The 21,151-nt window shown below is 35.6% G+C and overlaps 1 protein-coding gene across 8 annotated transcripts in view; it reads left to right on the plus strand.

Annotated features, from left to right (window-relative positions):
* The window catches only part of TBC1D5 (TBC1 domain family member 5), a 316,694-nt gene that overhangs the window by 228,166 nt on the left and 67,377 nt on the right, over positions 1-21,151 (plus strand). For all 8 annotated transcript variants that reach the window (XM_032108463.1, XM_032108473.1, XM_032108445.1 and 5 more), the window contains 2 exons: positions 8,090-8,232; positions 14,050-14,156. In XM_032108463.1, coding sequence (XP_031964354.1) covers positions 8,090-8,232; positions 14,050-14,156 — 250 coding nt within the window. The remainder of the gene's footprint in view (positions 1-8,089; positions 8,233-14,049; positions 14,157-21,151) is intronic.

The raw sequence follows: 21,151 nt of genomic DNA on the forward strand, positions 1-21,151 counted from the left end.
TAGCAAATTTATTTTTATCATCTTAAGAACTGTGCTTAATTGCAACACTGAGAGTTGTTTTTCTAATATAATTTCTCCACTTTAAAACCAAATTTAATCATTGCTGTTTAAAGATGGAAAAGTTGGGGGGGGGGGGGGCGTGGAGTTCCTAATTGCTAATAGCTGATATCAGTAGGAACTTCACTAATTTAGAAGTGCCTCTTTTGTTTCAATAGGTTTATTGCAGCAAACAGTGTTTAAAATCATTCACCTGTAATTATTTTTGTTAAAAAAAAGAAAATGTTTTTGCTACTCGGCAGTGATTTTCAAAACAAAATGCACATGCATCATCAGTATTTAGGACTGTAGGTTTTAATTGCACAGAGGCAAAGAACAGTAGTAATTCAGTAGGCACAACTTCAGGTTCCTATATTTTTCTCTTAAAAGTGCAGACATCGGTCATTATATTTGGGTTTTACAGAGTGTGAAGAGGAAGATGGGATGAAGTCTCATACTCCGTGTACTTAAGGAGTGTTTATCATTGGCTTCAAAGGGTTTTTTATCCGGTGTAATGTCACACTCCCCTCTCTTCATTCTGGTTTGTCACCATGATTTTATCAGGCTGAACTTTACTCTTTAAATCTGAACATTGCCTGAGCTGTTTAAATATAGTTGTTTTGCAGAAACACAGCAATATTCTTCAGTCTTTTTACTTTGAATCAAGGCACAGTTTAGCCCAGATAACTGCTAAATAAGTCACAGTGTAGCAGCTAAATCCTTCATGTTGTAACATCTGTATGTTGGCCAAAGTGAAAAAATGTGTGCCTTGGCTTTGATCTGTGATATTTGTTGTCAACTGGACCCACCTTGTTAAAAAATCATGACCATGTCTAGAACTTCTGTCCTTTATAAAAATCAGCAATGGCTGAAAGTATGTTAGCTATTTTATTGTGATCATTCTTCCTGTAGGTAACTACTGGAGTACAACATTTTTATCCCCCCTTCACACTGACGAATGGTCTGTAAATTGTTACTGTTGTATTTGCTGCAAACACAGGCTGGCAGTGTCAATGCAGTGCATGAATAGCTGTTAATTACTCAGCCTTTATAAAGTGCTATATATCTGAAATACTAAAATTGAAGCATTTTAACTTGTAGTGTTTAGGAGGAATGAAGAAGAAACTGAACATTGTAAATATATACATTTCCACCTAAAGGTCCAGTTTCTCCCATCTCTCCTGCTGAAAACTTAGGAAATGGCTTTCTGTTTTCTCTTCTAAACAGATTCAAGTTCCTAGCTCTGTTTTTGAAATTTGTAGTGTTACAGAAAAGCCGGTTGCTGACCACTCCTTGTGATTTTCTTGTGTTTCGTGTGCCTGGAAATGGTTTCCAGAATTAGCTACTTCGTCATCTTTCCAGAGATCAAGGTGAGGCTGACAGGCCTGTAGTTCCTTGGATGCTTCTTAACCTTTTTGAGGATAGGAGTGACATAGGAGTTTAGTTTTTTCCTTACGTGCATTTCTGCAAGTGAATATATTAGAATTGGTCTGGCTTAAAACTGCAGTAAGTGCTTTTGCAGAGAAGGGTAAATTACAGTGAGAAGGAAAAGTAATTATTAGGAATTCATTTTTTAGAAAGCAAAACCTTCATTAATAAGGTAATGCATAGAATTTTCCCAAAACACAATGCAAAACTGAGTAATCTTTGCCAGCAATCTGAAAGAAATCAAATGGGAAAGTAAATAATCCACATAAGAACTAGATGCTTGTGTCCCTTTTTAGTAAAAATGAAATTCAAGGTATTTCTTTTAAAGAGATATGCTAGTCTGTGTTTGATCAGGTAATTACTATAAAAAAGTTCAGGATATGTACAGTTGGAGGAAATGCCAATAGAGAAATCAAAACCTTTTTCCCAAGTGGAAGGAAGGCAACAAAGTAAACTATGTACGATATTCTTGTTCATCACTTAGCCTAAATTTGAGTAGATTTATATTAATAAATGAGTGTTTATTATCATTATTATTTAATTTTAAATGCTTCTTTTCTGACAGGAAAACGTATGGTAGATTTGAAACCCATATAATCTGTAATGTAAATGTCTAGTTTCTTTTTTATTTGAATTGTTTTCAAACACTGTAATTTTTACCTTTGTATTAAGACTCCAATGTCTAAGCTGGAGCAGAAAGATCATGGATATCACAGTTTTTAAGGTTGAGGAGTTTTTAATATAACTGTGTAAAACTTAAAACTGTACAGATGTGACCACAAGCCAAACTGAATTTGAAACAGAAAAGGGCAAACTGATAACCAACCATGTATCCACCCAACAGCAAGGCCCTGATTCCTGTATTTGGTGCAATGATCCACCAAATCTTCACGCAGCTAGTACAGGAGAAGCTGGGTGAAGTGAACAACCTTTATGGGAGTCCAGAACAGGACAATCCCACTTAGACACATTAAAGCATGTGTGTCATTCTCTAGCAGAACAGTATTCCATATACAAGTCTGAAATTACTTAAACAGATAAGGCAGACACCCATAAGAAGAATCTTTTTATATACTCACTATTATCTCTCAGTCTAAAGAGAAGCTGGATGATGTGTTAGATGCTGGCACATACTTTCTCCCTCCTTATCACACACACTTTTTTACAATCAGCATACACTGCTGGAGACAATGTGGGAGAAATCTATAATATTTAAATGTTTTACAGCCTAAGGAAAATCTGATCATCTTGTCTGCCTTCTCAAATGACAAAGGCCACATAATTTTATCTAATAAATCCAGAATTAACATTTGAATTTATGGTTGAAGTAAACACATCTTCTAGCAAGATGTCTGTTTTCATTCCCTTCACAAGTTAAGTAGATTAAGGCAAAAAATGGAGCATATGCTGTAACAATATCACACTGTACATCATTTATGGGTAGTGTGCATATGAGGGTATGCCGTGTGTAAAATTCTCAGTGTTTAAATCGAACACATTAGAAGTCTCTGTAAATCCCTGAAAGTCTGGTGAGCTTCCCACATAACTTCTTAAACCAGTTTTTTTGACTTTATAGGGGTTTCACAGGCTTTTTTCTGTTCCGACAAAATATTGGATTTTAATAAGGTTTTGTTTATCTTAGAAATGCCATTTTGTTAGTTGTGACACTTAGCTGTTTTGCTTTTCTTCTCATCTGTGATCATTAAGAGTTTCTCATGCACCATAAGCAGTAGTGCCCTTCCACAAAAGCCTTATAGAAGAGTAGCTGAAAGAACAGGTTGTGATTATACTTCCGGCATGTTTCCTTCTCTGTCTTGTATCATTTGAAGGTTTTATTAATCTCTTAAGGACATTCAGTACAAAATCCTAAATCATATAAAGCCATGGAAGTTTTAATAAAAATGAGATTTTTTAAGGAAGGAGATGGAGCACTGGAGAAATGGGCTGTGTAACAGGTCTAAGCTGGAATGTTGCTGAGGCTTGTCTTGATTGGTCTCCTTCGTGTCCTTTGTGTCACTAAAAGAAAGTAACATCCTCTGATTGAACTGGCCTATCTCCCCTCTGACTGCCTCTTGCAACTCTCAAATCTGTGAGAGTTTCTGGAATCAAATGTCTTCTTTTGAGGGTGCTTTTGCTGTGTCTTTCCTTCTCTTGCATGCAAGTGCTGGTGAGCGCTGCTGTAGGAGCAGTAGCCCCCATGTTACCTCCTGGAGGAGGTACTCAGCCTTCCTCATCTGCAGCCCACTCGTGTCCATAGGTTAGAAACAGCCTGAAATCATAGTGCAGGCATCAAGTCTGCCCAGCATAGTGCTTACTGGCTGGCATTGAACCACTAAAGTCTTCATCTTCTGTATAATTTTAAGCTCTTTTGAAAGTGTTATACAAATGTCACTCCTCATCCTTTTTCCATATCTTATTTTTGAACAAGCAGATCACAGCTCAAGTCTGTCTACCCTTTCTCCTAAATTATTGACCATGACTTTACATAGTAAATTGCACTGGCTACAAATGTTTGCTTGAACATAATTCATGACAGAGTTTAAAGAGACAGAGCTTACATATCATTTTCTCAGTTAGTAAACAACTGATGTTAATTTTGGCATTTCTCAGCTTCCGAGTGCTTAGTTTTGATAAGATGGTGTTCTTTTCAATACTTACAGTCCATTTAAATAATTTTCTTATTAGAAAAAAAAGGCAGTGAGATTTGCATTGAAAATGAAATTACATCCTGCAAAATCCTACTGACCATCCTTTCTCTGAAAGACCTCGACTAGTCTTGCAAGCATTGGAAACGACAGCATCTTCTGCCACCACATCCCCTGAGTGACAGTAGCCGTTGCAGGGGATGATATACACTTTTACCATTTCCCATGCAGGAAGAATAGTGTAGCTGGGATGAAGCATGGGGTGGCAGATGCATTTTTGGGCTGGTGGCAAGAGTTTGGAAGAAACAGAACATGCTCTGTGGAAATCTTCACTCTGCTGTGTTTAGGTCAAACAAGGAATTACCAAATTTGGGCTTCTCTTTTTTTTATATGCACAGTAAAAAGGAAAATACCAGAGACCTTGTTGTTTTGATTCTAGACCTTAGTGAAATGCTTGCAGAAAAAACTAAGTTAAGCACGAGCAGAATTTTTTTAGCCTTTTTCTAATGAATAGTATCAATGAATGAAAAAAATCAAGCCTTGAGCAGATGCTTGGAGTGGAAATGTACTGAACATTGAGTTTAGCTAATGTATAAATGACTGAAAACATGCTCTTAACAGTAGAATTTTTTAGGCACCTTGTTGTCAAGTTTTAAGTCCTAGATCAAGTCATTTAGCTTCAGAGTGATGCTTTCCCTTTTCCTGTTGTTACAGTTTTTCTTATTCTTTCTGATTTCATTGTTGTTTTGGCCTCATAAACATTCCTAAACTATTTGTTTTGCCTCATTTGTAACCATTTCTTGGGCTTATTTAATTTTTTTTAAAAGAATTCTCTGCCTTCCAAGAAGACTGAGAAGATAAGCAGCTAAATATATGGAACACATAACATAAGTTTAAATTTTGATGCGTGGGGAATTGTCCTGTAAATCTCAGTCAAAATGGTTGTGGTGTTAGTTAAAACTGGTAAAACTGGATCATTGCCTTATTTAATGGCTTTACTAATGCTGAGTTTTCTCCTGCTTTCCCTATATTGTAAGGTCATTAATGAATCGTTATCTATTACTAGTAATTACCGATCTCTTGAGAATATTGGTTTAATTACTTAGGAATCATAGGAATCATAAGTGGAAGATACGGTTACATATTCTACAATGTAGGTAGTAGTACCTTAGTGTATTATGGCTTTAAAGAATCTGGGGGATTTTTTGTAGATTTTAATTGCTAAGTGTGCCTGGTAAAATATGAATTATTGTATTACCACATGTGATAAAAGGTATACTATTGTGAGTCTCACAGTCTGCAGGTGTAACAGATGTAAGGCAAGATTAACAGGACAGAACAATAATTAAAACACAGACAGCCATCTCAAAAAAAAAAAAAAAAACAACCAAAATGGAGGGGGGGGGTGAGAAACAAAAAGGTTTATCATATCCAAGGCAATTATTAGGGGTGTCTTAATTCTCTGCAAATATTTGTAAAAGCAATAAAAATGTGTTAGTTTGAAAGACAGCTTTTCAGTGTGGACACTTAGTTAAAGAATTAAGATCTTTTTTTATGAATATAAAAGCTGAGTGAAGTCCTGCCATATGGCAGCATGGTTCATAGGCAATAGGGCCCTCGGTTTATAGATGCTGTGAGCTAAACATTGCTGAAAAAAACAAGAGAGCAGTTAGTAAATATGCATTTGCAACAGTATAAATTGCTCACTCCTTTTAAGACAGGAAGGTTCAAATAATTAACGGCAATATTATGGTTGCAAAAGGAAGTCCAGTTGTTCTTCAGCCGTCTACATCTGTGAAACGTGATACCTCTGGGGAATGAGATTTAATTTTCCCAGGAGAAAATATAAAAGCAGGAGAAAAAAAAGGAATGACTTCTGCTTGAGCAGAATAAACCTGCATCTACAAACGATTAACGCTGCATAATGAAGTAGTAAAGAAGCAAAAGAGATTTCTAATAAAGGACTAATAAATCCCATTACACCATGGGGTATTTTTTCTGTTGAAGTGTATTAGAGTCTTAGTAAGGCTTTTGAATGAGACTTGGGTAGTTACAAGCAAAGTCAGCTCAAATGCTTCAAGCTTTGTTGAGATTTCTTGTCTAACAGTTTGTGTAACTTGAAAGTTGTGCTTTACAGGTGGGAGGAGTTGCTAATGCAGGTAATGGGCTTCACACAGAGTTTGGGTAATGTTGTGTCACCATAGGACAATAGTATCCTGTAGGCTAGGCACTGCAGGGTAATGTGCCACTCTATGGCGAAATCCCTTAGGTCGAATAGGCATGGTATTAAATGCACTAGATAAGCCTTGCTTTTATCTAACAATTCTGATTCTTTTTCTGAGGTCTCAAAATAAGTCTTCATAGGAAAGGGGTTTGATCAGAGAGGGAAATACAGAGTTTTTGTTTTGTTGTACCTAATACTGGGACTTTGTAATTCCTGTACTAACATAAAAAGTTACAAGACCTTAGAACATAAATGTTTGATATGAGAGTGAGATGATGCTGCCTTTGAAATCATGTGTTTTCACTTTTAAAAAGGAACATATCTTGCAAGGAAAAGATTCTATGTAGTGATCTCTAAATCTGTACATGGATATTTTTATGGATTGTACATATGGTTCCAGTGGCATGGGTAAAAGTTTAGTGAACAAAACCTTGACTCACAACAGTCCCTTTGAATTTCTTTTATAAGAGACTGTCTTTTTGTACAGATTCTTACTATCTTCAAAGCTTGTGCTAGACTGGCATGCTGGAATTCATTTGTCCAGTATTTTCTTTATTACTGTAATCAGAAAAAAAAAAGCAAAAACAAAACCCCAGATGCCTTAAACCAACAATGAGTTCTGGAACAAAAGTGGTTAAACGTGAATTCTTACGAGTGAAACTAATCCTGAACAAGAAATTTCTAGTTGCCTTTTTAGAAATTTTTGTGAGTTTTAAAGAATGACTTAATTTGCTTAGCAGAAATTTGCAATCAATCTTTTCTTGCCACTGAATAAACAGATTCCACATGCGTAGCTATTTGCATATCCCAGCTAAAAATGTAATTCATTATTTTTAAGTCCATTTCGTAATAACTATTTCAGGATTAATGTTACTAACTATTCTTTAGCTCGTTCAAATGTGACCTTAGATAATCCTACCTAAAAAGATACAAAGCTATTGGGTCTGTTCTGGAATAGGGAAGAGAAGTGCCTTTCCTGAGGTCACCAAGTGAATCAGTGTAAGAGTCAGAACTAGAAATGAGAAATCTAGAGAAACAATTTTCTTCTACTGCATCTCAAGTTTCCAGCCTCAAGCAAATACTGCATTTAATATGACAAATTTTCACATTTTGCTAGGTATGAAAAGGACACAGAAACGAACAGGAATTAACAATATAGTCTACATGCAGATTATCACTAAATCTGTAAAGATTTAAATTAGATTTAATGAAAATAGCATCCATAGCATATTTTACATGGAGCTTCAGACACTTTCATCCATAACAGGGAGAAAGCTCCTGTGCAGTAACTGTGACCTGGTCCATTTTAGTTGCTGTTCAGCATCTGCTTCTGAACTGGCTTTCACTTGACTGGGCTTTTCAGGGCTTCTCATAAACTACTGACTTCACCCTCCTGTTTCTGCTGTTCCAGGCCATTTTTGCATAATATTTTCTCTGTTTCATCTTAGGTCACTATCACACTAAATCCTCAAAAATGTGGTATATGGGATTGATATATTTTGTCCTTTGAGGGTCACCCACATAATAATATTAGTCAGTGAAGCTTCTACAGTCTGTAATGTATAATTTCTTTGATGTAGATGCAGTAACATTTTCACAAATACAATTGGCCAAGTCGTTATCACAGCTCTTGATGCTTTGCAAAATTTTCTGGTAAAATGTTTAGGACTGTAGTTGATCCTGGGATATGTGTCCTGACTTTACCATACTTGCTAAAATGGAGAAATACAAATCATAACTTTTCCCTTTTTTTCAGGCGATGGGTAAGGCTCCTGTTTGGACGTGAATTCCCACTTCAGGATCTTCTGGTTGTCTGGGATGCTCTATTTGCTGACAGTATCACCCTGAATTTAGTTGACTACATTTTTGTAGCCATGTTGTTGTATATCAGAGATGCCTGTAAGTATCAGCTATCTTACAATTTTTTTTTAAAGAATGCGAACCTATTCCTTGAAAGAGAGACCTTAAACATGCTAAATTTCATTGTGACTTTCTTAACATATTGAAAATCGTTCCAAATACTAGGAGAGGAGCTATTTATTATCAGACATGGCCTGCCGTATTTATGAAACAAATTGTATCTTGGAGTTAAATGCAGGTTTGTTTTGTGAGTAGTTCTGTGTTTTCACATGGAGTTGCAGATTTTATGTGCTCTAAGTGATACAGGCAAGTATAGAGCTCCACCTTCCGACCAAGCTCACGAATTGAGTAAAGCTTCCCTGTGATACTTGAAATATTTTTATGCTGTTCCCCTGTGAGAAAGGAGAAAATGCACAAGACAATGACTCACAATTTTCGAAGAGATATCTTGAAGGAAATGCAAAGATGAGTATCAATTACTGAATATGTTTATTGTGTGCAAGAGTAGCATCTTAAAAAAATTATAATTTATTTTATTTTGGTTCAGTACACCTGAAATTTGTGCACAGGTGAATTCTTATAATTTAGTGGTGACCAATAATATTAAGTTGGGGAAAAAAAGCAATCAAGAAAATGTTTTTAGCTTATATAATTGTAAATGGGAGGATAAAGATACATAATGATTAATTGAGGCATTTACTGCTGTCCTATCATATTCTGCAAAAAATTCTGTATGCAACTGATGCAACAAAGTATGCATTTCGCAGCAAGATGTATGGGGCTGTCTTTAAGTATATGAATTCTATAGCAAGTTATTCAGAGTTAAGTATATACCATCTGTAAGCTTTAGGTTATAACAAGGTCACACATTTGACACAATTTTGTATTCTAGGACATAGGAAGTTTTCAACATCTGTGGATCCTATTTTAGGGCCCAGTCTTGAAAATATAACATGGTACTTTACATGTACATGTCGTTCCACTGCCTGCCTTCATGTGTTTTTTAATTACTTTTTAATAAACATGCAGAATTTAGAGCTACCTTTCGTTCCTCCCAAAGAAGTGGACATTTAATTTTGGTCAGAGATTTCAAAATTAATGCTGATGTTTCAGGATGATCTGGTTCCAGGTCATTATGTTTTGCAATCCAAATCTTGGTTATTTATACGCAGTGAACTGAAGTAATCTTAAAATTTTTGGTAGAGATATGTACTGAAGAGGTATGTAAGAAAGTTTCTTAGCATCAGTATTTTATTTTGTGCCGTTGCTTACCTTTACAAAAAAAAAAACCACGTTAGAACTAGGCTTGTAAAAAGCCTCTCTCTTCCTGGGGAGGGAAAGTTGTTCTGGCTTTGTTTTCTTTTGATTTGTGGTGCAGAAATACAAGTATCAGTATGAGTTAACTAAAATGTGAGCTAAAAATATGTTCCAGGCTTTTGTATGAAATCAGTCTCCCTCTTTTCTCTGAACTTCCCAAGCTTAATAAATAAATAGCTTTGCTGTATAGTACGTTTGCCCGAATGAGAGGCAAAGTCATCTCGTCAGGACAGCTAATACTTCATTTTTTGACTGTTTCTATAATAAGTAACTTCTTGTTCTACAGATGGACCTAGTTAGTTACTCTAAGCATAATAGAATGGGGAAGCAAAGTAAGTCATAAATAATGTAAAGTTGAATATATTTTTCCAACATCAAACTCAAACCATAACAATTTCCACAGTTCTTGATTTCATAAAAAAGCTTTTGTTATAAATCTGTAAAAGAAAAATTTTCCATTTTTCCTTTTTTTTTATTGCTGATAATATTTGAGCTTTGAGCAGTGTTCAAAGTTGTAGTAATTTTAAAAAGATTTTCAAGTAAAATAAGTTTATAAAAGCTTCTCTTTATTTGGTGAAAGGAAATGTAAGCTCAAAACATCCAATGGTGATAATCATCTTTAATTTAAATAAACCATCGGGAAATTTTTAGTTTAGAAACTTTGAAACAATAAGAACAATAATAAAGCTCCTAAGATATTATGTTATAAAAATGTCAAATATAAGCAATTATAATAATACAGTACTCAAAGCATTTGAAAGTTTAGAAATTGTGCTGATTCTTTTATAACAACACATTTGGGGATGGGTGAAAGTTGCTGGTTTGAGAATTGATGAAATTTTTTTTCTGTGCTGTATTATGATGTTCTCAAGGACGTGATTTTAAGAAAGTATTATTTCTGCTGTATTTCTCATTTTTATTTTAGTTCTGAAATCCTCTGTTGCTCAAACAATATATAATTCAAGGAGAAGGGAACATTTAGATTATCAGATTACTGTATATATATTTTAGAGATTACAGATACATAATCATGTACACAGCCGTTCTGTAAACTGCTCTGTTCAGTTTTACATCTGTATCCAAGCAGATCTTTCTTTGTGGAGTGATAAGCCAAGCATAGGGTTGTGTACCAGTGTAGCTGTAAATTCTAATAAATTATTTCTTGTGTTTCTTTGGAAAAATTCTTGGAATACTTTTTTTTTTTTAATCTGTCAAATCAGAAGCATGAATATTTGCTTCTGTTTCACCAGTGTGAATATGCATGCAGTTGTTGATGAAATCAGAATGGAGGGAAGGATGTGATGCAAAAATAGATTATTTTATCTACTTCCTTCCCAGAAGGACAAGAACGAACAAACCTGGAAGACCTGTTTATATTTTGCATAGTAAATTCTTGCCATTATTGCACCAGGAGCTAATTTTGACTGAACAGTATTAGAATAAGTGTATTTTTATCTTGTTTCCACTTGAAGATTAGGTTATGGTCATTGTTAGAATTTAGTTTTTCATCTCTAAAAGTGCTATGAATATTTTGAGAGAAATAAAGGAGCCATAGCTTCTTCTTAGGGGAACCAATTAGTTATTTTTGTTATAGTGCAAGATGTTCATTTGTCTATGTTTAACTCAATTTAAGGCCTGCTAAGGAGAACGTGGCCACATGTAAAGCAGCAGGGGGGAGTAGTCCCACCTTTCCAGGGTTACAAAGTAATCTGGATACAGGATCAGTGACATTAAATACTAAGCTTTTAAGAAATTACATGCATCAGAAAATTTGGACTTTGTTGAGGACAGTGCAGTGGATGTTCAGGTTTTCCACCACATTACTGCTGCTTGTATCCAGGGGTGGTTTTTGGGCCAACAGAGAAAGGTCAGTCTCTTCTAAAGCAGAAGGGAGAAGGCAGTTTTGATGTTCCTTTGGGCCCTGAATTACAATATTAATAAAAGGACAGTAAGATTGTCTTCTCTATGGAGAGGAGTTTCTCTCCTCCTTTCCTGAGAAATGCCAGTAGCATTCTTCTTTGGGGAAGTGAGAACTTGTGGTTCGCAATAGAAGTTGGATCCAGATGTGACTCTCACTAAGTCAATGAGAGAAGGAAAATCACAGCTGAAGACCCACCAAGCTTTTTACAAGGCAGCTGGACACACCAGCTACTGCTGAGACTGGATAAATTTGTATTTCACAGAATCTCCTTCTAGAAACTTCATCCAACAGATGATTTTTAGAAATCCTTTTAACACCAATAAGTATCTTCAGCTTTGTTTTACTGCTATTTCTCTATAATTTTTAAGAAAATTGCCACTCTGTTGCATAATATTATACATTTTGTCCTGAAGACACAAGAATCATAGAATGGTTTGATTTGGAAGAGGCCTTCAAGGATCATCTAGACCAATCCCCTGACATGGGCAGACACATATTCCACTAGACCAGGTTGCTCAAAGCCCTATCCAACCTGACCTGGCACACTTCCAGGGGCATACACAAAATCTGTGGGCAACCTGTTCCAGTGCCTCACCACCCTCACAGTAAAGAATTTCTTCCTTATGTCCAATCTAAATCTACCCTCTTTCAGTTTAAATATATGGGGGAAACTCTGAAGATTAAAAAAAAACCCTATATAAAAGTTAGCAGGTCTTTCATTTATAGTGCTGGAATTTTTTTAACTTTCTGGATGATAAGGAGTTTTTTTGTCAGGGGTCAAGTCTGCACAATTAAAATAAATTAGTTTTTTTAATACTTAGTTTTCTCTTTATCTGTGAGACAGCAAAGAACTCTTCCAGGAAAAATAAAGGATATTTTTAAGGCATTTTACATTGCAGAATAGAACACATACTTATTTGTTCAAAAGAGAAACACATCGGTGTTACTGTCTATCATTTATAAAACTATTTAGCATTTAATATCAATATTCACTGTTTTTATTTGCTTTGGTAAAAAGGCATCATGATCACAACTGCAGTTCAGTATCTTAAATTTGATTTACGTATGAGAGTTTGATTGGGTATGTTCTGTGTGGTGCTCGTATTACACTCTGAAAGAACTCTGACGGAGGCCATTGTATTGTGTTCATTATGCCAGCATTGTGACTTCAAGAAGAAAAAGCAGGTACCTGAATATGAACAAGAAAAACAAAGGGTAGGAAAAAGAACAGGCAGAACAGATAAAGAATGAGTAGGATAAGTGAGTGCTTTACAAATGAAAGCAGATGTATGAAATTACAAGCTGTCGGATCAGCAACGGAAATGAAGATGATAAAGTGGTTCCTTACACAGATTATAATTATTCATTTTGCCCAGTCCTGCATCTTTTCCCCATAATCCTCTTGTTGAGGGAGGTAAGGTGCAGGAGGATATGAGGCTTATTAGCATGAAAGAAAAAAAGTAAACCATTTAAATTTCTCTGTCTGCAAAACTGCCCTTTATTTTGCCTTTTAGTGATTCAAAATAATTTTGTATTTGCAATATGCCTGATTAATTAAAGGTATTTCTTACTACAGCTAAAGTTCTCAGAAGAGTAAAGTTTGTTAGAAATTTATTTACAATTACTATTGTTGGAGGCTGTCTTTACTTTGCAGAGTGGAGGCATCATTAACAGGCATTGCTTTGACAGCTGTGGCAGATGGATTGCCTGGATTTAGATGGTGCAAAAGAAATGAAGTAGTTTACGTAGACCTGCTTGAAAAGATGTCTTTAATAATTGCACTCATAATTAGATTGATTTGGGAAGGAAAAAAAAATCTGAAGATGACAACAACAAGCAAAAAGCCACAGAGTATGCTTACATAGATTTAGGTAAAATAAAGCAGATTAGAACAAAATTATAAACTTCAGCAAAGCATGCTGAAAATTTTCTGAATAAGTGAAAAAATCTAAGCAAGTTAATGGTGTACTATATTTTTTTAGTATTTATGAAATTAAAATCCAGTCTTTTCCCTTTTTCCTGAACATTTTGTGACATTTCTGATTTAGAAGAAAACAAGTTGTTGAATAATTTTACGTATGCATAGGTATCTGAGTGTGTGTGTGTATGTAAATATGTATATAAGAACAACATAAAATATATTTCAGCAAAAAATCGTCAGACTTATGATAAAGTCATAAACGCAAATTATCATATTTAAATTTAGATGTCTGTGGAGGAGAGTGTGAAAAGTCCATGTCCATTTTGGGGTATAGGAGTAGTTCTTCAAGCTCTGCTGACGGTATTGTCCTGAGCTCCACTGAGTGGGGCAGGATTCAGGTGCACAGCTACAGAGGTCTGAATTGAGGCATCTGAATCTGGAGCTAACGTAATGTCTGTGACATAAAGTCATAGTTTTAGAACCGTTCTTAATTAGACTGGACCAAGTGTATTCATGAAGCTTGATTATGTGTATCTAAAATACCTTTTACTCTGCTTGAGTTCTGAGAGACTATGTGGGAAAAGACAGCAAAATCTGATCTGTAACGAATTCACTGGAAAAAGTACTGTTTTGGAATAGCAAAATAAGACAGTAATATTCTCTTTCTCTCTCCTTTTAATTTTCATTTTAATGCTAGTGATTTCAAGTAATTATCAGACCTGTTTGGGACTTCTGATGCATTATCCATCTATTGGAGATGTTCACTCCCTTATCCTAAGAGCACTTTTTCTCCGAGATCCAAAGGTGAGATGCTTGCTCTGTTAATTCAGGAATAAATCACTGTAATAAAATTTTCTAAATGCTATGAAGTTAATAACAACCTACATTCTGGAAACTAAATGGTAGTTTCAAGTGTCTTCTTATCTGACAAAAGAGCTGAAGGAAAGAGTTGGAAACAAAGTAGAAACAAGTTCTTTTACTCTTTAAAGGATACTTTAAAGGACAGTTCGCTAAAGTTATCCTGGAGCTCTGGTAACTGCAGTTCTGCTCCTTAGAATAACTTTGCTTGGTATTCTGCACAAACTTTTAGGATAAAGTATGCTTTTCAGGGAAGCAGTGATGTTACTATATAAAACCTAGTAAGCTGTATAGAAAGCATCATGCAATTTCATCTGAAAGACCTTTTTCATGGGATTTCTGGGATTAATCACTGTTAATCCTTAAAGCACCACCCCTGCCCTATATATAATGGTTATGTGATGGTTTTAGATTAAAAACAAGAGTTTGATGTTACAGCCTGTAAAGATTCACATGAATAAAATGTATAAATTCATGAATTTTATGTCACATATTACTAGCACACAGTTTCTGATATACTCACCTATTAAAAAAAAAGAAAACCTCTTGCTGTTTTAGAATGTCATGTGTATATATGTGGGTATAATATACAGGAGATGCCCACTGTATAGTGGATTAAGTGCTTGAGATGAAGCTGTACACAGTAATCTTTGCTTACTCAGATCTCTGGCAGAGAGCAGAATTTGTGAACTGTCTTTGTACATGTCCCATTAGTAGGTTGCCAATGTAAAGTCTGATTTCCCTCATCTTCTTGGTGCACAACATCTTTGAAAGCAAAAAAATTCATCACTTCTGCACTCTGACTACCTTCTGCTAAATTTCATTCTGTAGCAGTGTTTACACTTTTATGGATTAAGAAAAAAATTGTCTCTTTGTTTTTCTGTATCAGTTTTTTGCAGAAATCTGCATCCTTATAACTGCTTTCTTCATTCCTCTCAGGCATGAAGATTACTTTCATGATGAGAAGTAAAGTGTATCATCAGTAAAGCGCATAAGAAAGTTTCTAACGTTAGATCTCAGGAATCTTTCTTAAGATTTTGGCAGCAGTCTGTGAAATCATTTATGTACTTTCTTAGCAAAAGAAGATAGAAATATTTTTTAGAAGAAAGATACAAAGGGAGGAAAATTTTGCTCAGTTATCCATCTGAATTCAATATGTAATCTGTCATTTATTGAAGAGATATGTTGAACAATAAAGTGATTACTAATTATTCAGCTGTCCTCTTGAAACATGCTAGGCAGCATACAAGATATCCCATCAGCTGAAGGGGGGCAAAAATTAACCACCAACTTCCCACAAAGAGGCTTAATCACTATACCACTCCTTATGCTCTTGTCCCCAACAGAATTAAGTTGTCAGGAGCATAAGGCCTTGGTGTCCTATTAATTAACATTCTCAGGTGGGCCTTGAATACCTTTCAGAAAAATACTGGTTGTAATTCTACCATGTCTTTCATTTAGTTCTCCCTTTGCTCTGGTGAATTAGTACTTGAAACTCTGATGCAAAGAGTGGTAGTTGCTTTGTCAATTTAAATATGATAAAATGCAATTGTTTCTCATTTCTGAGCTGTACTTTTCTGCTTGGGAAATACTCTGAAGGTTGAGAAGCTCTGATTTCCAGAGAATGAAGAGCCTAAGGGACTTGCAGCCACCTCTCATTTTACACTGGGTCTTTGTGTTGAGGCTTCGTAAACATATCAAGACTTCTTGCAGTAAGGAATACCTGTTCTAAAGGATCCTTCTAAAACTAACAAATAGCTCCAGGTCTGAGAAAGAAATGTATTTTCAAGGCTATGACTTGAGTCCTGTTTGAACCTGTTTCGTACCTTTTCCTAGGTATGACTTCTAAGTTTCACTTATGTGTCTGTAAGCATATGTTTGTTCAGTCCCTTTCTTCCATATATCTGAAATAGAAGTCTTGGTGTTTTGTAAGATCTATGCTCAAACATTTCCAAGTCTGTCAACATTTTTCATTAAATAGAATGAAAGGGAAGACTCAACAAGGCATCATGGGTGCTGTAGGAGTCTAAAGTCAGTGCACAGATTATATACCAGAATAAGTGGGAAAATTATGTTGTTGTTGTTTTTTTCTTTTTGCTAGATGCATAGAAATAATTCAGTTTGCCCTTATTCCCTGTGCAGATAAAAGGAGATGGGAAGAAATGACAAAGAGAGTTTAGTCTGTGGTGTAACTTGTAAGTGGTGATTAACAAATTCAGTGCTTAATTATTTTTCTTCTTTCTTTGATGTTTTCCTGTGCATTTCTCCATCACAAGCTTCTGGTTTCTAATAGGAAATTACATCTGGTGCAGTGCAATTTTGTCTCTCCTTATCCAGGGCTGAGTTGCTCTGCATGGCATTTCTTCCAAGATTTCACTTGGGTTTTACTATGTGAAATCAGGGAACTCTTCTCTGGGAGACTATGGCATGCTCCAGTGGCTTATTTCATTATTTGTTGAACATACCAAGAAAGTTTAGTGTTGTTCCAAATATCTGAGAGACGCTTGCTCTCTGCTCCTTGGAGCTTTAAATCTCAGCTGGACAAGAAATGCAGTTTAGAAGTCACATCCAGGAACAAACAGGTATCTACCTCTTGCAGGTTTTCTAATACGTATTGTTTTTCATATTATTTTTGCAGCTAGGAAAATACCAAGTCATCTTACAGAGGGGAGGTTGTGGGGTATTTGGACTAAGAAAGGTTGGGGGTAGGTGCATAAAACTGAAAGGTTCTTAAGGAACAATCTTGTCATAAATGGTGGAGTTGTTAAGATGGACCTGATACAGCTTTTCCATCTGTAACTTCCAGTTCTGGAGATAACCTGGGTTTGTACATCTAAAAACATCTATTATTTTTTCTGTTTCCTTGTCTTGTAGTCTATCAGGAGAGCTAAACTTTGGCTTGATGAACCTGTCACGTTTTGTTTGCTTCTTTTCACTGCAGTCATCACCAGGGAACTACCTAAATGTCAGAAGAAAGCTGTACTTAAAAGATGGGTGGCATATTTTTCTTAAAGATGGACAAATAAAATTTCCTGACCTTTTGTGGAATCAAACCTTACCAGAAGCCTTAGCATTATCCAGTATTAACACTAATATGAAAAGTAATTAGTACTTGCCATTAACCTAATGCTTGCAGCAGCTCTCTTGTTCACTTTGAGAACCCCAGTTGTCAGCTGAGATGAGAGAACATTTTAGATACCACATCTCTGATATTTTTCAGTGCCACAGAAGAGAAATACACATCTCTGTAATAGCTGAAAACAAGTTAATGCACCTGTGTCTGAGAGGGGGCCTGAGAGATACTAATTTTACAGGCAGGAGTATGGATCAATGCAGAATAATTGAATTTCAGCCTTTTCTGCATTTGGCTAGCTCCACTTCTTAGGAAAATGTGGAATGAAAAGCTCAAATCAGTGTTGTTGTCTTTGCATAGGGTGATAAAGTTAACCTGCTTAGCAGAGTATTTGTTTCACATTTCCAATCTTTGAACAGATAATTGCCTCAATTTTTTATATTAAAGTAACTTCTATGCACTTACAGTCCTTCTGAATGTAACAGTAGAGCTTCTTATGGAAGAATGGGCTATTAAAATTGTGTATATGTAAAAGGAAAAAATAAGGGAAGGTTCTTTTATGTATATCCAAAAACATTTACTGAAGGTGTGTGTCTGCATATTTAATACACCATGAGTGGCTCATTTTCTTCAGTTTTTTTCCTTATCAAAACCATTGAGCACTGTTAATTTTCAAAGCAAAGGCAGCAAAATTAAGAAGTAGAGATATGGAGATAGGGCATTGAAAAAATATAAAGTGATTAAAAAACATAGTTCTAACTAGAGTTGTTCAAATAAAAAAAAAAAATTAAAAAACCCAATTAGAAACAAAAGTCATAGAAAATGTGAACATATTGTGTTCCTTAAATAACCAGATGTTCTTTCCTTCCTGAAGGCAGCCAGGGCTAGGAATAAAAGGTTTAAAACTATTGTTTTAAGTTAACTGTGAATTTTGAAAATCTGTTTTCACCCTTTAGCAAATAAAATTCTAATACAGCAACATAAGCAAAGTAATTTTCATCTTTGGGTGTTCCTATTTGTATGTTGTTCTATGTTGAAGTGTTAACCTTATCACAATGACTTATTAGAAAGCTAAAGCACTACATAGAATATTACAGTTTTGCATTGCATACTAAGAACCTGACAACTATCCTTTGTCTGAAAGCTTACTGTATTTATTCTTCATTTTTCTGTAAAATAAGTTTGCTTTCAGATATTTTAACATGGTGAGTTGCCCCATTCATTGAGCAAGCTAGTTAGGAGCTTAATTCAGTGGAGACATCTTTTATCATGAGCTATCAGCTAAAAAAAAAAGAAAAAAAGAATGTGCTTGGTTGATGGAAATTAATTTGTTACTTATGCTAATAATATTCTAGTTACTGCTGCTTATATTTACTCAACATTGTATTTTAGCTATCTGCTGACATTGAAAGTGGCTATATAAATATTAAATTCTAACTAAATCCATGGAGAAGCATACATGACATTTCAAAGAAGTTGTATTAGTTCGTCATGACTGAAATTACAGGTACTGCCAGAAAACTTAAGCAATAAAATATGGTCATGATCACTCATATAACAAATAGTTGGAAAAATCTGCATTCTAGCTTTTAACACTATTCACTATCTGAGCAATGAGTGACAAGGGGAAAACACATTGCTGAAATTTTGAACCAAACTCTTTGTACATTTATTTTCAGCTGAATTTTCTTCTTAAGTAGCTGCCACCGTCTCAGAGTTTTCTCCAAGCTGGTTTCATGTGCCTGAAAGGCTGTTGGGTTTCACTTTCTTCTTCTTCAGATAAATTCTTTTCTATACACTCATTAACTGAGGTGCTGCTGCAGAGCTGCAACTGTCCTTTGAACACTGCCGTTATGTCAGTATTGTTGTTTTGCCGTTTGTGGCAGGAGAAAAGCAGGTTTGGGGTTGTTTTGTTTGTTTGTTAGCATTGTGTGTGCAATCTGGCTTTAATTACCTCTCTTTAATGACCAGATTGCAGCCAATCAGAAGTTGGGATCTGGCGCTGCTCCGGCATTAGCAGCTCATTAATTTGTACCTCCATGCAGAGGTACTGCTGGGGTGCGGGTCCACTTCGTTACAGGGGTACCAGCAAGGGGGAGGGGGACTCTGAACAAACACTTTTAGTTTTGATCATGAAGAATCTGACTGATATTTCAGGAGCAATAATACACTGGGGGGGTTAGGTGCATGAAAAGTAAGTTATCAGGAAGCTGGGATAATGGATATCCTAGTGCAGTATGAGCTGCCTGTACTTTAAGTAAGGAGAATTGCCTGACTGAGTAAGGTCACCTGTACTTTAAAGGAGAGTTACCTTTACATGAGATATGATTGATAAAGGAAATGAGGTTTTCCAGAAAAGCTGATTACACATCTCTTCATCTGGGAAAAAAGGACTTAGGAGAAACAAAAAAGAAATGCATATACTTTCAGTGATTCACAGAGAACTTCCATTTGCCTTATTCTGAAAGTTTAAGATCTTGCATGTTCAATGCAAGGTAGATAGATTTTTATGGACAAAAATGTGACACCATTCTCAACTCGACCTCTGCTTTTACAACCACATTCAATTCCTTGTAGTGAACTCAAGCATTTTGATGTTCTAACATTTCCATTTGCAAATAAAGTAAAGTTAGATGTAATCTAAACACTTCACTTAAAATAAATCAACATTTTTGCTCTAACTGCATGCAAAGCTTTCTAATGTGGACCATGATACTAACTTATTCTTTGTTTATGTTCATGTTCTTAAAATTAGAAACTTACGTTTTCCAATGAAATAGTCTATGCTTTGTTTAAAGAATTATTGATTTAAAAATTCAGTTATTGTGTTTCATTAATAGAATAAGGTATGACAGGCGGCTAAGAGTTTAATGATAAATTACTTGGAATAACCATGTTGCCATAGTACCACATAAAAATAGTAAGTGTACCATGAATTAAAAATCTGCTTCATTTTTGTACATTTGTTTCAACACCTTCTTTCCCAGTGCACCTATACATTTTAAAATGCAAAAAGGCTACATGGTCAATACTTGTGATACAACAGCTTTCTTATCTCTCTCAAAGTTCATTGCAATCTCTTCACTGGTAGATTAACCACATAATCAACCCACCATAAAATAGTCATCTTCAATATATCCTGAATGTCACAAGCAATATTTTCAGGAGAAAAACTTGGAAAGTGGTTGATTAGTCATCTATTCAAGACTTTACAAATGAGAAACCTTTCAAAGTCCTTCTCATTCTGCAGCACCATATGCAACACAGTAGTCATCACTCAAGGGAGAAAGCTGATCTCTTGGATTGCCAGTGGCAATGCAGTTCCCAAGTGTTGCTCTCTCCTTAGTGTTGCCCATACAGGCCAGCAATGTGGGTAACACCTCACAAATACTGTATCCAAACAAGTTAAACAACCATTACATTTAAATTAATAGGAATATGGTAAGAAATAATATGGAATAAAGCAAAGCTTCCAGAACAGTGACACCTTGCATAGTTAAAGCCATGCCACAGGTAAGATGGTGCAGAGGCAAAGGATGTGTCCCAGTTCTGCGTGGGGCTGAGCAAAATGGGGCTGCAGTCCCCTGCTGGCAGCGAGAGCAGAGCCCAGCCAAGTAACCTCGTTGTTCTCATTGCCCATCTTGTGTGGCCCAGCAGGAAGGAGAGCCATTGGCCACCTTAAGGGCAGGAAGGAGTGGGGGTGTGCCTGCTGATTTCTGGGAGGATGGGGAGGTGCAGAGTCTTTCAGAGGAAATGGCTAAAGGTGAGTTAGGAACTAGTGTTTCTACTTCTGGCTAACATTTGCAAGTCTCCAAGACAATGGGCAAGAAAGTTCTCTTTGGAAGACGGAATTTTTAAACTGTTCCTT

Source organism: Corvus moneduloides, chromosome 1 (assembly GCF_009650955.1).
Source record: "Corvus moneduloides isolate bCorMon1 chromosome 1, bCorMon1.pri, whole genome shotgun sequence".
Classification (NCBI taxonomy): domain Eukaryota; kingdom Metazoa; phylum Chordata; class Aves; order Passeriformes; family Corvidae; genus Corvus; species Corvus moneduloides.